The sequence below is a fragment of the Eptesicus fuscus genome, chromosome 9 (genome assembly GCF_027574615.1).
Source record: "Eptesicus fuscus isolate TK198812 chromosome 9, DD_ASM_mEF_20220401, whole genome shotgun sequence".
In the NCBI taxonomy this organism is placed as follows: domain Eukaryota; kingdom Metazoa; phylum Chordata; class Mammalia; order Chiroptera; family Vespertilionidae; genus Eptesicus; species Eptesicus fuscus.
In genome coordinates this window covers 34,840,128-34,859,893 of record NC_072481.1, presented here as the reverse complement: position 1 = coordinate 34,859,893, position 19,766 = coordinate 34,840,128, and the positions used below count along the sequence as shown (strand labels likewise).

The following is a 19,766-nucleotide window of genomic DNA, read 5'->3' as shown; positions in this document are numbered from 1 at the left end:
TAACAATATAAGTGATGAGATTTATTTTTGTTCAGGTGTTTCTTTATCTTTTCAGCATCCCCCTCCATCACCTGGGGCTTTCAACCTGGGACATTCTATTTGTTCCTGGCAGAGGAGCAGATTAATTGGAATAGAAATGTACAAAGGAGACACCAAGTTAGCTATACATCCAAAATAGTTCACCACAGAAATGTTCCACTTCGAGGCTGATCTGAGGGAAAAAGAACAGCAGTGGGGAGAGAGATGTGATTAGTTTGCTCTTGTGGTTGTTTATAACTATTTGTATAACTGTGTTTTTAAAAGAGATGCTTATGATTTTTTTTTCAGTGTCTTTACTTTGAAGCTTTTGGTTATTTGCCATCATGAAAGACCATATCAAATAAACCGAATGGTTTATTCAGAAGAAAAGTTGCACCCTTAAACTCTTGTCTCCATCTTGTATGTGCTTTGTCAATATGCATATTTTTGAATTGGGTTTTTATCACATGAGTCAATATTTTTCTTTTTGCTAAAGGAAAGTATTTCCATGGAGTGTTTGATTTTCCCCCTTGCTCTGTGTTGATTGGATTTTCCTTGTTCATCCTTTGCTGAATGAAACAAAGCTTGTGTGTGCCTCATTCTCCACAGTTCTTTTTAGAATTGGTGAGGGTATTTTGTTTTGTTTTGTTACTATAAGTCTGGAGAAGGGATTTTTATTAATTTATTTTGGCAAGATACAGAGAGAGAGACAAGACAAGATGCCTAGTAGAATGCTGGCATTTCTCATGTCACATCCTATACCCAAAAGCTATTCCAAAGGGGGGGAAAATCACGGTCTTTCAGGATGGTTCATTTGAATCCGTGCACTCTACCCACCTGGTGGTTATATAGTGAACTGTTACTTTAAAGAGTAGTTTAAACACCAGCCATGTTTGGGGCAGGCTGCTCTTGCAAAGAGAGCAGTACATATAACAGGAGTCTACTGTGTGTGAGATAAGGGGAAAATGCAGCTCACTGACTAGAGGTTTTAATGTGCAAACTCTAGGGAAATAATATATTGACTGTTCCGTGGTGCGCAAGAAAATTGAAGAACCCTTTGCAGACGGAGTGCTTTGCAAAGGATTCTATCTGTTTCTCTTAAAACAAAATCTGTGGCAAGATGTTTGAAATCAGCAGGACGCTTAATGCTGCTTTGTTAAATAATGAGGTAATATTTTGTCACTTTTTTCTGGGCAGCATCTGTTTGGGGTTTTTGTTTTTGTTTTGTTTTTCCCCTTGCTTCATCCCCCCCCAACCCCCTCCCCCAGGTTTCTGAAGGATTCTTTTTTTTCTTTCTCTCTCTCTCTCTCGCTCGCTCTCTCTCTCTCTCTCTCTCTCTCTCTCTCTCTCTCTCTCTTTTATTTTTCTCATGGAAGTCAAGGAAATACAATTCACGCTTCCATTTCTGTCCCTCCCTTTTGGTGCTTTTGGAGAATTTGGTTGTCTTTTTTATTTGCAGTTTCAGCCGGCTGCTGTTTCCTAGCCCATTGTGCCATGTAAGGCTTCTCCACTGTGCGGAGTAGGTAGTTATTAACGCTGAATTGGCTTCTGGTACAGTCCATCTGGACTCTGTGTGGGAAAGCTGGCTGCCGGCGACTGATGCTGAGATATCTGCAACCTTTGGGATGTGTGCATGGTGGCGAGGGGCTGACTGATATGAGATTACCTCTTTTAAGGGAAATTGTTATTAATGAGTCAAGAAACTGCTCCTTTATGGTAAGAGGGATGCAGCCCCACAGCTCTGGGATATCATTTTTAGGTTGCTTTAGCCGCTTGAGTGAGACAAGTTTCTTTCTGTGGTGGTGGAGGATTGTGGCGGAAAAAAAAAAAAATCATGCATGACTGGGAGACTCGCCTGCCTGATTCTTGAGATAATATATTGAGAATCTGTTGCTTTGCAAATGTCACACCACTGATGTAGCGGTCAGCCCCTCACTCTGAAAGATGAATGGTACTATTGGAAATGCAATAATAAGGTTGACTTTTCCCAACAATAGGATTCTGCCTTTGTCTTTAGAGAAAAGGCCTCTGAGGACATTTGTGCATTTGTTTGAGGATTCTGTTAAAAGACTCCAGAGTGGAGGTTTTGGGAGAAGTGATCAATATACAAAGTGCATGGATATTTTAGCCTAGCAAAACCAACTAATTATTTATACTTGTACCATATAGTTCCTATTTCGGAAAAGTGGCCAGAGTCTCTTTTGGTATACCTAGTGTTAATTTATGGGTCACTGAGTGTGCCGAGATTAGTATGGATAGGAGGAAAGGGTTTTAAGAAATTGCGACTTTTATAACCTGCAGAGAAATACAAAGTAAATATTTTGTTCCAAGTGAGCTGTTTTTATTTGTGTTTGTGAGCATGGTGTTCGTGTTTACTTTTCACAATATTTTGATGTTGGTGAAATCCCACTCAGAGTTCCTGTTGTTGATTTGGGCACCTGTACCTGCCCTGTGTATGTATGTTGAGCTCTTTAGAAGACTTAACCTATGAATATTCCTTAGTTCACAGTTCATTAAATACGGTAGTACCATTGTGACTTATTGGACTCTATACATTTGCTAAAGAAATTATTTTAAGTTTACTAAATTTAGTATTGTTCCACTTAAAGGGATTATATTTTAATATTTCCACTTTTTCATGTATTTTTATTTTTAATAACTGAATTTATTTATATTCAAATCTAATAGTTTATATAGTGTACCCTACACATATTGTTTTATGGTGTATCTGTATTTTTAAAAGTGTGTGTATATATGTTAGCGTGTGTGTGTGTGTGTATGTGTGTATGACACAGTAGCTTGTAGAGAATAGCTTTCATTTTTAAAAATGTAAAAGTTATTTATTTTTAACAAATTTTCACAGACCCATTTATTCTTGGACTTTGAAGTCCAGAGTATAGCATGAATTTTGACCTGTATTTTCACTCTGCTCAGTCTCAGCACACTGTCAACTCCAGCCAAAAATTATGTTGAATTCTGCCTTTAGTAATATTTGTTTTCTCTGTGTATTTATTGAGGAACAAAATGATTAAGTTATGAATTAAATAAATAGGGATAAGTTAGTCTTTTGGATAGAAGTAGAGCACAAACTCCTCAGGTAAGCCACTTAAAAAACCCAAACCAGAACAAAATACTATACTGCCGGGGGCTTGGTAGAGTAGAGGTTATGAATTGTATAAGATAGACAAACTGTATACATCCCCACACACTTGGTAAGTGTCTCTCTCTGCGAGTCTTTTAAGAGGCCACAGGAAAAAAAAAAAAAAGACACTGTTTGAAGGAGAGAAGCAACATCACGTGTTCAGTTAAGCAAGATGAGCACTTGCACAGTTACGAAATGAGATGGTTGTCAAAAGCATGTTTCAACTTTCTCTATAGCAGTCAGGAAAGCAAAGAGAGGGTGCGTTTGGATGGGCTCTTAAACATTCAGATCATGCCTCTATCCAAGTTGAGAAATAAATTCATTTAAATAAATCATTCATCATTCTCTGTTTTGAAAAGCTCAGACAGAAGGCAGAAAGGTAGAGGCTGGCAGCTGCCCCCTTCCCCCCAGCTTTTCTCTTTTTCATTTATTAGGAAAGAGTTTTGTGAAGCAAACTTTTGTGAGCCTAGTTCATGGAGCAAGCACACTCTCAAACTTGCATTCCTTTGAAACACTGGCCATGTTAGTTGCAGAAGGAGCATTACTTACTGAAAATCAGCAGAGCCGGGAAATAAAGTTAAAATGTAGATGTATTAGCACATTAAAGTGCTTTTGTTGTATCCTTAAGCCTAGAGGCAGATCATTAAATATGCATTTCGCTAGAAAGCAACTGTCGAGAAAGATAAGGTGGTAGAAAATGTTCCATACGGGAAAAGCCCTCTGTCAGAGCGGTGGGGTGGTGCAGCCCTCAGGACAGGGAAAGGGAGGACACTCCCACTGTTAAGGTTTACAAGCCACCAATGAACTGCAGTTGTTACAGTACTTTTGAGCTGGGAGGAGGGAAAAGGTAAAAATACAAGTATGGCTGTTGTTGCTTCATCCCAGCCTTAATTACCAGACACAAGAAGCAGTTCAGAAATCTGGTCTCTGTTGTTGTAGAGGTCACCAAATCATTAACATCGTCAATCTGGCAGTAGCTAATTTAAATAGCACCTGATGTTGCAACGCCTCCCTGCGCTTCCCCAGCCAATCAGATCCTGCCTTCGGCTGACAGATGGTCCCATAAATGGATGTAAAAAGGGGAAGCTTCGAGCCAATTTCAGCAAGGCTCTGTTCAGTTGTTCTTATCTACATCCTAGAATCAGGGGTTTCAGCTCACTGCTCCTTTTCTTTCTTTTTTGTTTTTGTTTTTGTTTTTGTTTTTCTCCCCCACCCCCCTGAAATAATTGATTTACTTTACAATCATCCACATTGTGTTCTGTGGATCTTTAAAAATATAAAACAATAGTAGTCATCTAAAAAAAAAATATTCTGAAACCTTTGCAAATTTTAAGAGAAGAGTCGAAGCTCTGCGAGACCCAATATTTGCCAATAAGAATGGTTATGGTAGGTATGACTAGATTTATAATCTGTGGTTTGTGCTGCTGGAGGGAAGAAAAGCATCTACACCTTGACCAAGAGTTTAGTTCTCTGCTGCTGTTTGATTCCTACATTTACTATCTCTTTGTGTAGAGAGTGCGGGTAGGTCCTTTTATTGAAAAGCAGTGGGGAAATAGATTGTCATTTTTTAACAGGTCATTGTCAGTTTTCCCTTCAACATAAAGGCATGGGTGGGGTGAAGGTGGGCTGAAATAATTGCTGGTTTGTTGAAAGAGGTTATATTACGTGAGACCAGAATGGCAAAAGAAAGGATTTCTCTTTGTAAAGGGAGAGGGGGTTTGTCTACGTGCCTGGATTCTGTGGGGCAGGAGGTGGATGCAGCCGGGTTAGGAGTCTTTCCATTTCCGTGCTGGGAATTTAAACCTTGAGAGGCAGCTCCTGGATACTGAACGTTGAGATGGGCAGTTGTATTTCAGGGGGCTGCGCAGTCAAAACGGCAAAGAGAGTGATTTATTTGGGCTTCAGTAAATGCTGCATCTTGTATTTCAAAGAGTTTCCTGTCATGACCTCATAAAAAAGAGGAGGCGGCTTGTATGTGTAGCGGTGCCTGGCGTGTTGAGTTGTTGCTTCCTTCTCTGGGCAGCAGCTCTGTAAGAAGGAATGTCAGCTTTTACATAACGTTTCTTTCCGCTTTTGACACACTGTGTGAGGGTCCATCTTCTTCTGATCACAGATGGAGTGGAATGGCTTGAAGATGGTAAGTGAAAAGAGGAAGGCAGTGTGGAGATTCCACCCGATTGTGTGTGTGTGCGTATGTGTGTGTGTAAGGATGGAGGGCTGTGCATCGTAAATCACTGTGCAGATCGTGTGTGTGTGTGTGTGTGTGTGTGTGTGTGTGTGTGTGCCAGCGCGTTTATTAGTATTTCTCTTTTCCGAAAACCAGAATCCATCTCCAAGTGTGATGGCACTGCATGCACACCACGCACTCATGCTGCCTCTTCCACAGAACACACATTTTAGCCAAGCGAGGTTGGTGTCTTTTTTGACAATCACAATGTCACGGCTGCTGTTGGCTGGCGGGTCCACTGCCTCTGAGCTTTCAATGGAATTGCACGGCCGTTAAAGTTAAAGGCACATTTCTTTTTCAGTCTCCGACTGGGAGTAATGGGGAAGGCTGGGAATGAGGGGTAGAGGAGGTGAGGTTCAGTCCCAGCAGATGCATTGTGAAACAGGACTTTTGGATGTGGAAGGGGAAATGGAAAACCTTTCTGCCAAAGTAGTAAATCTATTTTTAGCATCTTTTTCTGAAGAAAAAAAAAAAGGAAGGAGAAGCAGCAAGGAAACTCCTTGCGTGTCACTCCTCTCGCCTGATGTTGACCCTGAAGATATGGCACAAAATGGCAAGATCAGATGCCACGAGTGCTCACTTTGACTTTGAATTTTTACCAGCAGTATCTCTCATGTGGTTTCAAAACTGGGTGTGGGGAGAGGCTGTAAATTCATATCCATCTCACTTATTTCTCACTAGAAAAGCCTGGGGAGGACTTTTCACTCTGCATAGATGTTATAACAAAGCTGTGGTCTTTTTCCCATTCTTAGAGGATTGCCTTTGTCTGGCTGCTTGTTTTGATGGGTGTAAAACAAATAAGATTAGACCGAGCAGCCCAACTGAAAGCGATAGCTGGGAGGAAAACCCAATGAAAGGTTGCCGGGGAAACGAACAGAGGAAAAGCCGAGTAGGGAGCAGGTGGCTATCATGAGAACACACTGCAAACAGTGTAAAAAGGGAGGGGGGCACAGGACCTCGATTATCTTTGCTGTTCTTTGTGGCCAGCCCAACTTTAATTATTCTTTATAAATAGGTGTTAATTACATTTCTAACTTTGGCTTACAGTGATTTTTAGAAATCTATTTTTAAGCATCTGTTCTGTCTCCCCTGTTGTTGTTGTTTCTTCTTCTTCTTCTCTTCTTCTTCTTCTTCTTCTTCTTCTTCTTCTTCTTCTTCTTCTTCTTCTTCTTCTTCTTCTTTTTTTGGTTTAAAAAACAGAGAGAGAAGGAGAGGGGGAAGGGAAGGTAGGGAATCTTGCTCTCTCTCTCTTTCTCTCTCTCTCTCCTTTTCCCTGCTGTGAAATTGTACGTGCAAAAAATCGCAAGGAATCCTATGAGGCTATCTGAAAAATAATGTAAATTATATTGAATGAAGTTGACAGAAGCATAATAAACTCCCACAGCTGATAGGTTCTGAAAATTATTTCTTAAAAATTTCAGAAAATATCCATCCATAGGCAGAACATAGGTAGAATAGATTTACCCTAAACAATGATTCTGTGCTAGGTGATAGCGGTATTTTGACTAAATCAGATATTGATGCTACAGTTCCAAGGAGTTCATTGTATCTCTCATTTTACTTTAAAAAATAATAAATGAAAAACTGTATTCTAGCCTTTTGCAGTGCCTCCCTCTCGTATCTCCAGCCACAGATCCATAAGCTGCCCTTGCAATCACTGCCTTGCGTTGGGCATTTGGTCACAATTCTAGTCTTGGCATAAACTGAGTGAAAAGCTGATTTTTTTTTCTGTGTCTCTGAATGTCTGGGACCCATGTGTGCGCTGGTGACAGGCATCTCTCGCTTTTTCTCGAAGTGTGCTGTACTAGTAGTCTCTTCTTCTCATGATGGTGGGTACCAGAAGGACTGAAAGGTATAGTACTCAGGCGAATAGGATGTAACGTAAAAGCAACTGAAACCATGATCTGTCACGATTTCTTCCTGGGAGACAAATTTGATACAGGATCAGGTAGCTAATTTTAAGTCCAAAAATGAGAGATTAAAAAATACTGAAATGTAGTAAAAGGTTAAGAAATATAATTGGCTTTATTGAAAGTATTCTTAATTTTTTACTCTGCCCATTGCAAATCTCCGCACACTCCCCCGACCCCAATTCTTCATTCCTTGCCGATGCTCCTTTTTGTTTTATCTTCTTAGTGGGAGATTTTTTTAAATTTGCTTTGACTCTTGGGGTGAACATAAATAAAAATATTTTTGTCATATACTTGAACCTTGCTCTCATATTTTGAATGTGTAAACATGTCGCTATTAAAAATAGAATTGTTTTTATTATCTCTAATACAGATTTTTTCTGAGAATTTTTCTGCATTTTTTAGTTAGGCTAAAACAATCGGCACTGTCACCTAAGCTTGGGTTGTCAAAAAGACACGTGGTTCTACTGCTGACCTTTTTCACTTCTTTGTCTTAAAAATATTAATGCCTACTACCTGCATGTGGAGGTGTGCCTTTACTTCAATGAGTGTGCATTTATTAAGAAATGAAAATCTGATTGGAAATATTTCTGCAAAAAACACCTTTTCATCACAGTTTTAATGGTCAGAATGTCCGTATATCTCATTGCAATGTAATAGCTAAGTCATTTAATATTTAAATTTTGAAAGGGTGAAATTAATATAGGTGGGGAAATAGCTGAAAAATTCCTTTGAAAATTATTGATTCACAAAGCAATTTTAATGAAAAAAACAACTAAAATAAAAAAACTAACAAACCTTAGTCATTCATTTCTGACCTCAGTCCCATTCATTCCTAACTGCCATTCATTCAAGTCATCCTCCTGACCAAATATAGATGAGCTTGTTTTTGTTTGACAGTTTTCCAAAACCTTCAAACTTTTTTCTCTCCCTATAACACTTCTTTGGTCCTTTGAATATTCAAGGATTTTGTTATGAGAGGAAGGCCAGATTGTTGTGAAGTAATAACAATAGTATATTTTGTTAAAGAAAAAGAGAGAAAATGAGCTACGTATTTGCATTTTGTTTCTAAACTCAGTCTTGTAATAGGGTTTGGGACATGTTAGACTTCAGATATTTTAAACTTAGCATTTCTATTGGGGATCATCTATTTGAAATTTCAAATCTAGAAGTCATTGCATGAACATTGTTTTGTGTGTGTGTTCAGTATCTCTGAAAGAATTTGAGGATGAATTAAGGGTTTTTTCTCAGTTAAGAGTTACTATGAACAATGAAAGGGTTTCCTCCAGGCAAGTTCTTTTCTTTGGTTTTTATTTCTTCCCTTTGCACTATTTCCTTATTGTGGGTGGATTCTCTGCCTATGTGAAGACTAAATGCTATTCCTCTCATAAGGAGATATGCTACTTCAATTAGTCCTTTGCATCTTAATGCTTTATTTTAATTTAAAAAATGAAAATACATTATCTGTGTGTACCACCAGTAAGGAATGGTGGTCTTGATAGAGGTCATTGTGCATGGACAGAAGTACTTTGGCCTTGACAAATTTCTTCCTCGGGTCCAATGATCTGTGGCCACCAAGCACTTAATTTATGTGCCTGGACACTCAATATGTACATTTGTTGGTGACTGGCCAGTGGATGCTAGACATGAGTGTACGCTGGCAAATGCTGCAATGCAGTATTTTTCCCCAATGTCATTAGGAATTTTGGGGGTATGAAAGGACATAAACATTCTCAGGCTTTTATCTTACTGTTTCCCAGTCGGTGGGCCATATCATACAGAATTGGCCTATTCCCCTTTTGAAATCGGTCAACATTTTATTGCCACTATCCATTCTCCCATCCGTTTGAGAGACAGGCGGAAAGTATGTATGTGAGAGAGAGGGAGACTGGGTGTGTGTATCAGTGTAAACATGTATGTTTCTAGAATCCTGCACCTGTCTTATGCTTTTCTTATTTGGTATCACCAAATGTGTGTATACATACATGCAAGTATATGTACATCCAAAAATGGAAAGTAAACCTAACTGGGCTGGCTCCCCTTATGAACAGGCTTCTTCTCCTCACAAACTCTTAAGAGTTTATCTTATTAGAAAAAGGCAAAACTTCCTCAAAAAGGTATATCCAGACCCTGTAGACTTCTATTAATAACCAAACATTTTTCTATTGTTGCCACTTGAAAACTATAAATGTTCAAATCTATAATCATATTTGAGAGCTAGAAGCTGCCCTTTTAATCACGGGTTGGATTTGAATGAAAACGTATGAGTATATGGAAGGAGAGTTGTTTTTGCTTTGGAGCATTTGAACCTAATCTTTAACCATTGGTAAAAACAAGGAAAAGATGGGTGGCTTGTGTTAGCATCGCATGCTTTGTTTTGTGAGTTTGTGTGTGTGTGTGTGTGTGTGTGTGTGTGTGTTGGGAACATCTTTGTATTTTTAAAATCTCAGCGTATTTTAACGGTATAGGGCTTTTATAGGTCAGCAGCTTTCTAAGGGTAAAATGAAAGGTGATCTGTGGGTGGTTGGGTGGGTGGGAGTTGTCACAGCAGTAATTGTCATAAATTAGCCATCTAGAAATGGAAAGAAAATAAGGCTGGAGGACAAGAGTGGAGAGGGGTACCAACATGAGGGTCTGCACCTTGCCGTTATAAGAGCTAATGAGTGATAAATTTGAACTGGTGTCGTTCCGGATGCCAGATAATTTCTCAGAATCTTGACTTTGCAGGTTCATTACTTCCTTGCTTGCTTGTTCACACCTTTAATTATATCCAGTTTGGGATGCTAGCTGGGGGCACCAGAGATGAGCCATTTTGTTTGTTGTTTATCTCATTAAGTATTCAGGCAGTGTGCTCACAATAGCTTTGGAGCATCAGTGTTAGGAATCAAACACTTTGGAAATGGAATTGTTACAAAAGAACAAAAAATGAAAAAGAAGTCACCCAGTCAGCTAGCTTGCTTTGGATGTTCACATCCACTGAGCTCAATGGTAATATCTATGCTGTTTCTTGTACATTCATTAAGAAATAACTGAAGTAGTGTCAGTGCTTCTATAACAGGCTGGCAGCTTTCTCTTCATCTCCGTCTCTTTTGCCCATGCTCTCCCTCCACCCCTGAGAGTTTGCCTTTTGCCGGACCATTTTAGAACTGACCATTTTTGCTTTGGGGAAGATTATTATTCAGATCCTTGTTGTATCTAATATCAGAGATATTTCTACTCCTTCACGACGGTTCCTCCCTCTGCAAGAATCAAGAAATGCTGAATGCCATAATGGAATTTTTAAATAATTGGTTGAGAAAGCAGTGAAAATGTTGGAGATATAAGGTCAGTGCAGTTGTTGTGCTTGTTTTTTTGTTATTGTTTGGGGAAAGCCTTATTTTTAACCATAAAAGTAAAATATGAAACTAGCACATATAATTTTTTATCCTCACCTGAGGATATTTTTAGTGATTTGAGAGAGAGGAATGGATAGAGAGAAAAAGAGAGGAGAAAGAGTAACGTTGATGTGAGAGAGAAACAATGATCGGTTGTCTCCTGTATGCGCCCCAACCGGGGATCAAACCTGCCATTTAGGCATGTGCCCTGACCGGGAATCGATCCCGTAGCCTCTAGGTGTATGGGATGATGCTCCAATCAACTGAACTACCAGGCCAGAGTTATATTTTTTTAATGGAAATAAATTACAAGTTATATAGGTCTCTCCTGAAAATAAATTCTCTTGGACTCTTGGTTTAAAAATAACACTTAAAATTGAGCTTAATTTTTTAATTACTCGATTTAAAGTTATAAAAAATGTACTGCATACAGTAAGCGTCCATTTTTTTCTATAAGAAGTATATGGTAGTTCTTTTTTTCAGGATATGAGGAACCAGTGAAACAATTCCAGCCAAGATGGCGAATTCTGGAAAACACACCACAGCAGAGAGGTTTCCTCTCTCTTGGAACTTTGTGGGACTGAATCCACTCCTGCTCATTCTATGAATCTGCTCTTCTCTAACAGCTAGCCCTTGAAATTGTTTTGTCAACAGTGTTCATAGTAGAGGCTAGCTATCATTTTTGTTGGATGAAGGTGTATTTGTTGAGGACTAACTTATGTGCCTTTCTTTGGAACGTACAATTCAAAGTCACTATTTCTTTTTTTTTCTGACACTGATCAAAAGACATAATTAGAGGCTAAGTCCCTGTGATTGGGGATAAAGTTGGGGTGAGGGATTTTAAGGTTGGATGTTATACAATAAGGTTTATGTCAAATTATGAGAAAAGATCTGTTGGAACATTCAAGTACAGAAATGTTTTTCCTTTTGTATTTATAAGCGTCTAGGTATGACTGCAAAAGATAAAAGTAAAAGATCTTCTGGACATTTTTGTCTATAAGGTTCCAGGTATCCAGATTTCACCCTCAGGAAAAAGTACAGTTTGGACAGTTGGAGGGAACTTGTTTTCCATCAGCTGGCTGTGGAGTTTGGGTAGAGCATGTTAATTTTACAGAAATAGGAATGCTTTACTTCTGACAGAAATGATTCTGTGAATGCCTTTCCCCAGGTTAGTTTCTAAGGAGAACCCGAGAAGATAGTGACCCTCTTGGCATGCCCCTGTGCAAACTGTAAGTTTGTTAGTGGAGCAGAAATCATAGAGTCTCTTTTTCATACACACTTAGATACTGCATTCAGCGTATGTGATTGTGTGTGTGTGTGTCTGTGTGTCTGTGGTAGGGAGAGTAATAGAATGACAGCCATGACTCTCACTGCACCCTAGGATGTACCAATAATGGCATCTCAAGTAATCTGTGTTTTCCTAAGCTGCCAGTATAAACCCTTTAGAGTTTTGCTTCCTAATCTGTAAATGAAAAATAACAGGTTCCGTTGAACATTTTTTTCGAGTGCCCCCTTTGAAGATGCAGTAGCAGTAAATAAGCTTTCATGAGAAACTTTAGCTCTAAATGCTATTTTAAAGTCTGTAGTGGAAAGCCTAAGAACTTGCAATCTTGCCTAATGAAACTTTCATTTGGAAAGTGCTCACTTGAAATGGAGTAAACTACTAAGTCCCTGCAATTTGTGATGTTGACCAGATTTGACTCATCCTTTCTATGTTACTTTTTGTAATGCAGCCAACGACACAAATAAAATTCTGGATATTGTACATGTCTTCAATATTATCTCTGTTGATGCATTCGGTGCAGACAGTACAATTCCCACAAGTCCAGATTCTTACTGTAACACCAAAAACAAAAGTGATATTTATTAATAATATTGGGAAAGTTGTCCTCATAGTAACCGTTCCCCAAAGGAAGTTTTACATAAATGTGCATTTATTATTCAGGATATTAAAAGGGATTCCTTAGCTTTTGCTTTTTAATTTGGGCTAAAATATGTAAATTGGTTTTATTTTGGAGTTTCTCTGTTTTAGGTGGCTTTGGGGGAGGATAACTTTCTAGCTTGATTATATTTTAATCACCTCTGTAATGGAAAAGGTTCTAATCCTGAAAACAACCTGGTTATTGTGATTAGGACCCAGAGGGCCAGTCTGCGGATGGGACTAAAAACACATTGCATCGATTTGTACACATGTAGAAAAATTAGATTTGTTTCTACTAGATACCGTTATTCCCATGTCTTTGTTGGCAGGGCCACCTCAGAGGCCAAGGAACCATGAGTCTGTCTCTGGACCCAAGGGATCTTCGTGGTGTGTGTGCACAGGCAACCCTCTGGAGAGATGGCTCTTTGATTTAAGAAACCAGGAAGTTCAAAGGACTTTAACGTCAGGTGGATTTGGGTCGGAATCCTGACTTTTCCAATTAGTAATTGGGTGATCTTGGAAGAGGTATTTCAGCTTTCTGAGCCTCAATTTCTCATCTTTAAGATGGGTATGATAATGCCTGATCCATGGAGTTTCTGTGAGGATCAGTTGGGAAACGGTATTGGAAGGCACCAGACATACACAGAACCTGAAAATCAAAAGTGGTTAGAGGGCATTAGAGGTCCCTTCAGTATATCAGTCTTTCTGCTCAGGCCAGATGTCCTGGGGAGAAGTGACATCACATGTTGCCCTCATAGTCTCCCTCTTCTCCCCAGAACTCGTGGGGCGGTGTGACTCACGGTGGCTTTTAAACATAGATAAGCCCTCAGTTTTTCTCTGGGATTGTGTGGCTTTAAGTTTTCTGCATTCTCCTAGGATTTTAGAAGTTATATCTATGATTTCCTTCAAAATTAGAATTAACATGGAATATAGTCATTAAAGGAGAAAAAAGGTGAACATAAAATTAATTTTAATCAGTGCTATTTTTTTAGTTTCATGAAAGCGTCTGTTGGGAAATTCAGAAGTCAACCAGAAAGAAAAATGGGTTAAGGCTAATTGATATGGTCTCATGTTTGCCATATCTATATATATCTATATCTATATATATATATATATACCTATCAATATATCTATCTATATATATGTATATGTGTATATACATATATCTATAAATATAGATATATATAACATAACCTGTGAGTTATTTGACTTTGGCCCAGAAACCAACTTACTTTGGAGCTATTTTTTTCCCTTAACTACATCAGCTTTTTTTCTCTTTCTTGTTTTCCTAATAGGGTGAATTTTGAAGTTCTCTCTCTCAAGGAGTGGTGAAGAGGTTGAAGCAAAAAGTGGCTTAATGAGATTTTTCTAACTTGCCATCAGTTTTCCTTCTCCCGCTTGGTGAGGCAGGGTGACGGATGGCTTTGACAGTGCAAACAGCTCCAGAAGTGATCAGATTGACTGAAGAGGTGTTGGCGATGTGAGCAGAAGGCTGGCCCTCGATTTATTACCCTCCCCTTTGAAGTGGGGGGAAAGAGAAAGGAGGAAAATCACCACCAAGGCCTTGACGTAGCTGTTGATCACACACACTTGGGAAGGGGTAGCGGATGGTGTCAGGACTGGTGTCAGGCCAAGCCTAATTTTGTACCTTTTTTCCAAGGCTCTGAAGGGTGAATAAATAGGCACATTAAATAAATTCACAAACTGTTTTAAATTGGGACCTGTTGCTGTGACCAGTGAGGGCGAGGAAATAATACAGAGAGTCCCTAAAGGGGTTTAAGACTTAAACTAAAAACATAGCCTTAGAACATGGTTTTTATGTCATGGATTTTGAATCACACTCCATACCATCATGGTAAGGATGTTAAGGGAAGTCATTACCTTTCCTTCAATTTCACCCTTAAAACTAGGGGGAGGGGCTCTAAATTGATCTGATCCTCCAAGTGTTATTTTGCAGGTTCTATGCTTTTATAAGAAAGACCTTTGCTGTGAAACAGACAGACAATAGAATTTTTCTCTTTCCATGTGTATCTATTTCAAAGCTTCACCATGGTTCTCCTAGGGATTTTGTAAGCAGCCTGTATATGGTGCACAAGGTCTCTGGAAGAATTGTGATTGATTTTTAGAATGTGTTTGTATGGACAGAAATATATCTGTGGAAGAAAGGGTCTTGACTTTGAAGAAAAAGCAGTGTAAGAGATGTTTCTGCATAGTTTAGCCTCAAAAAATATCACACTTATTAATGAAAAGGCCAAAAAGAAATAAGTGAGTGAGAGATTTGAGCAGATGAATGGGCAGGGGAGTGGCAGGTGGATATCCTTAGTATATTCTTGCTAGGTAAGTGTTTATATTATTAAAAATTGAAAATCATCCATATTTAAGCCAATACTTGAACCTCAATTCCTTCCTGCTTTATACCTCTGGCTTAAGGTTATCTGCAAGAAGAAAAATAGCCTTTGAGCTTAGAAGAGCTTTAGTAAAATCTCTTGAAAAGGTCTCTAATTAGAGAATTTTGGAGGTATGGACTCACAGTTGGGAGTATTCTTCCTAAACAGTATTCTTCCTAAACCATTTGCTTGTGTGAATATTCCAAGAACAGAGGAGCAAGTTTGCATTTCTAGGACTTCAGCTGTTCCCAGCACAGTTCTGCTAAAATGGACCTGTGACCATGGAGATCATTTCTCACATCCACTTAACACTGTATAATCTGTGTCCTATGGTGTCAGTTTGATGTCTTTAATGTAGTTAGGACAGGTACTGTTAACCCCTTTTTATAGAAAATAAAGCTTAGCCACCTGCCTTAGGTTTTATGTTTAGCAATATTGGAAGCCCTAGCTCTGGTGTGTTTGGGAATACATCTAGCTTGGTCAAAGTTTACTTCTGGGGGGCGGTGACAGGGAGGGGGAAGAAATTCATTTTCTAGATCAACTTTTTTGGTGTGGAATCAGCCAACACAATTGCATGTCTATTGCATATAAACCACATTCTAGGTGCCTCTTGGAATGTGGCAGCATTTAATATATATTCCAATGTAGTAGATGAGAACAATAACAGGCAGAGTGCAAAATGTGTCTTGGCAGAGGAGGTATAATGGACACCACAGAGAGACCTTTATTCTTGTTGCGGGAAGGAAACAAGGCTTCATGGGGGCCTTGAGTGGAGCCAGGAAGGCTAGATAGGCAGAAAAATTAGAAGAAAGGAGAGTTCTGTGTGGAGGGAAGAGTAAGAGTTAAGACACCGAGATGGGAACTTACTTAAGGAATGACAAATAGTCTGGTGCGAATGCAGCTTAGGACGTGTAAACATAAAGCCAGAGAGACAAGTAGAAGTTATGATTTAGAACTCTTAGGGTGTTTTGACTCGGTTTTTATTTATCTGAACTGATATCTATAGGAATGTCTTAGGTCAGAGAACTATAGTTTCCTGATTGTTTTGCAGGGTCAAGAGCTGTCTTTACTGAGTCATGATTTCTCAGAAATTGAAGTCACCCTAAAATGTTTCTAAAGTAGATATTGGTTATTCAGAGGGAATCATCATTAAAGAACTATTCTAATCATAGGGTGATGTGATGATGATGATGCTCATTGGTGAAGTCACATTGCGGATTGTTTTTAGGGTTACAGTGCCAAAAGCAGTAGGAGGAAAAAATATCAACTTTATTTCAGGTGGTAAAGAAATGTGCCATTGGAGGAGTACACTGCATTCTCTCACCAACAGGTACCAGTGCTTTTTTTGTGGGATAATGTGTGCCCAGGTGGGAAGTGGTTTGGGAATAAGCTTATTTCCTCTAGAATAGAAAAGTACCCATTTAGACTTCCAAGTGCATGTACCAAGTTATGCTTGTCACTCCTTGGTAGTCTGTGAGCACTGGAGGGCAGAGATCATGTCAAGTGCTCTCTTATTTCATGCTGGGCACATAGTAGGCATTCAATAAATGTTTGTTGAATTTAGTTATAATTTTTTTAAAGATACTGAACCACAGTTAGAAGACTTGTGAGTCTTGGGTCTGTCATCAGCTTGTGGAAGTCTATTTAGTCCAAGTCACCTAACCTTCAGTTTCTTAATATATAAAATATAATTAATACAACTTCAGAGCTTAATGGGAGGATCGGTTAAATGATATACTCGATACATTCTAACAGACAGATAATAATATTAGTAAATTATTAGTTTCTAGTTTTGCCAATTATTTTACTAGATCTGGACCAGAATTTAAAGAAATTAAAGCAATAGCATGCTAGAATGGAATAAAGTAGAAAAGAAAATATCAGTGGCTGATACTTAATAAGGATAAGTAGTATATCATAAAACTTTTGCTTCAGTTATCTGTGTTCTGAATTGTGATATGAAGTTCAACATATATATATGTGTGTGTGTATATATATATATATATATATATATATAATTTTTATTTTTATTTTTTTTTGCTTTGTTGGATCATGGTCAGTAAAATTTGAGAAACCCTGTTCTAGATGATAGTGAGCTTTGTGTTATCCCAAGGGAGAAAAAGTCAACTTTTTCCAGAGCTATACAATATAAAATCTCTAGTATCTTCCCAAATTATTAAATTATTAAAGAAAGGATAACTTCTGATTATTTTAGATTTGATGTGGAACATTGTATCCTAAGTCTTTGGCAAATTGATGTCCATATGGTATATATTGGGGTTTGCTCTTAATCAAAATATTTAACCAGCAAACCTCATTCTTTATGCCTGCTACCCAGTTGAAGCTACAAAGTAATAACAATAAATAGTGGAGGTGACCTAGAGGTAAACAGGAAATAATGAAATTAGCTTTGATTTCTTGAGCTCTAATTATGAGTCAGGCACTGTGCCTTACACACACACCACTACCTTTAATTTTTAAAACAATCTTAAAAAATTAAAGTTACACAGCCAGTAATTGAGTAGGGCAGGATTTGATTTGAACCCAGGTCTGCCTAATTACAGAGCAAACTTTAAAAGATTTTTTTTCATTCCATGAAAATTTATTAAAATGCCTACTATGTGTTAGCATTGTACCGATTTACAAAGATAAGTGGTTCGATTTACAAAGATAGGTGGTTCAGTTTGCCTCTGTCCCAGAGGGTTTCCTAGCTGTCCTTGAGGCTTTACTTCACATGAAAGTGGGTAAGATATGATTTAGTCACAAGAGGGACAGGCTCAAAGACTTTCTTGCGGTGTATTTAATTTTGGGAGTACTGAGAAAGGTGCCTAGCACATAGTAGGTATTCAATAAAGATTTATTGAATTAAATTGAAGTTGTATTAATTCTCACTTAGGGACTGAGGAGGGAATGGGAGAGTATTGGGAAAACTTTGTGTAAAGAATGTCATTCCCTGCAATGTGGCAGATCCACCTGTCCTAAAGCCACTTAGTGTCTTTTATAACAACTAAAACTAGTAGCAGAAAAAAAGCCAACCAGAGCTCAATATCTCAAATTATAAACTTCAACTTTCTTTCCGGGAGAGAGAACGTTTATCATCTTAGTATGGGAAGAGAGTCCTGTCGTAGAGACATATAAAGAATAATAAATGGAGGGCAGTCTTCCTTACATTGAAAAATAATAATTACTATTGTTATCATTATTATTGTTATTTTTACTGTACCACTTGCTAACCTTTATAACCTCTAGCAAGTGACATGATTTATCCATTTCCACATTTACAAAATGATTTATACCTCTCAGGGCTGTTGTGGGGATTAAATAGATTCATTTGATAATACTTACTAATCCCTTACTATTTGGTGGTCTCAGAGGATATAGTAGGAAAGGAGATATAGCCCCCGGCTCTCAAGGAGTTGAATGTCTGGTGAAAGTGCTGGGAAAGTGGGATTTAGATTCCCACCACAGGCAAAGACTACTACTGAACAAATGCAACACCCTGCAGTCTGCCTGGTCGTATGCATATGATTGCCATGCATGTCTCATTTGCATCATTAGAAGTTCAAATTTATTGAGGTGAAGGTGCTGTGATAATCATCTTTTTGTCTCCCCCTACTTTTGGGCCCCAGTCTTCGCTGTTGGCACAATGCTACCTACATAGCCATTGCTCAATGAATCCAGCCCAATTCAGCAAATATTTACGAAGTTGTTCAGGGCACTGGGGGAGGGAGAATAACATTTGCTGAACAGAGTTGAGTTGAAAATGACCTTAGAGTACAAAAGGGGAACAGTATCATGAGGTGGTGATGAACTACACTTGTGCTAAAAATGCCCATGATCTATTCAGGAAGAAAAATAGGGCCCCAAAGAAAATTCGGCAGTGAGCCTAAAAAAAATAATGTATTCTTTCTCTCTCTCTCAGTGCTGTTTTGTTTGTATTTCTTGGGAAGCCAATGTATTTGCTGTAAGCACACAGTTGAGATGTGATCTCAGAGATGGCTACTTAATTGATGTGTGGATCAGGACCAAGCTCAGCCGCCTTCACCAGGCCCAGGAGACCCTCCGTGGCCTAGCTTCTGCCCTCCTTTCCTGCCTCCCGTCCTGCAGCTTTCTGCCTTCCATTTATCTTCCGCGGTGGAGCTGCACCACACTGTTCCGCACCTGTGCTCAAAAAGACCCCTGGTCTCAAACATCCTCTTTTTTCTTCACCATGAGACAAGTAGGAGGCCCCTCTCCCCCAGGAAAGCTGGGTTAGAGCCGCCTCGGTTAGCACTGCCAATCTCCTTCCGTCATTGGTCTTCCCTATAGCATACTCAATAATTTATTTGTCTGTTTCATCACCACCTCAACACACAGAACTGGGTTTATCTCTGTGTGTGGCACCTAATAGGTGCTTAGTAATTCATTGTTAACTGAATGATGTAGTTGGCTATTGCTTAAGTTGTCCGCAATGGTTTCCCATCAAGTGCCCTGTTAACCTCTGGCCTAGGAGAGGAACATTGGACCCAAAGCCCCCTTGTCCTGTAGACTGGCTTTAACCCTATTGTTGCTCACCAACCACAGTTCTGAAACTTTGAGTTAAAAATCTTAAGTATGTCTATGTACATGAACCTTTTCCTGATCACCATGACTCACCTGTAATTCCCCAGTAATTCTTCTGTCTTCTAGACCAGCAACTTTCAATCTTTTTCATCTCATGGCACACATAAACTAGTTACTAAAATTCTGCGGCACACCAAAAAAATATATTTTTTGCCTCTGACAAAAAAAATGTATAATTTTGATTC

At 38.8% G+C, this 19,766-nt stretch overlaps 1 protein-coding gene across 2 annotated transcripts in view; it reads left to right on the top strand.

Moving 5' to 3' along the window:
- The first annotated feature begins 1,617 nt into the window (after window positions 1-1,617).
- ELAVL4 (ELAV like RNA binding protein 4) overlaps window positions 1,618-19,766 on the top strand; it is a 94,111-nt gene continuing 75,962 nt past the window's right edge. For both annotated transcript variants that reach the window (XM_054720819.1, XM_054720818.1), the window contains exon 1: window positions 1,618-1,734. In XM_054720819.1, coding sequence (XP_054576794.1) covers window positions 1,618-1,734 — 117 coding nt within the window. The remainder of the gene's footprint in view (window positions 1,735-19,766) is intronic.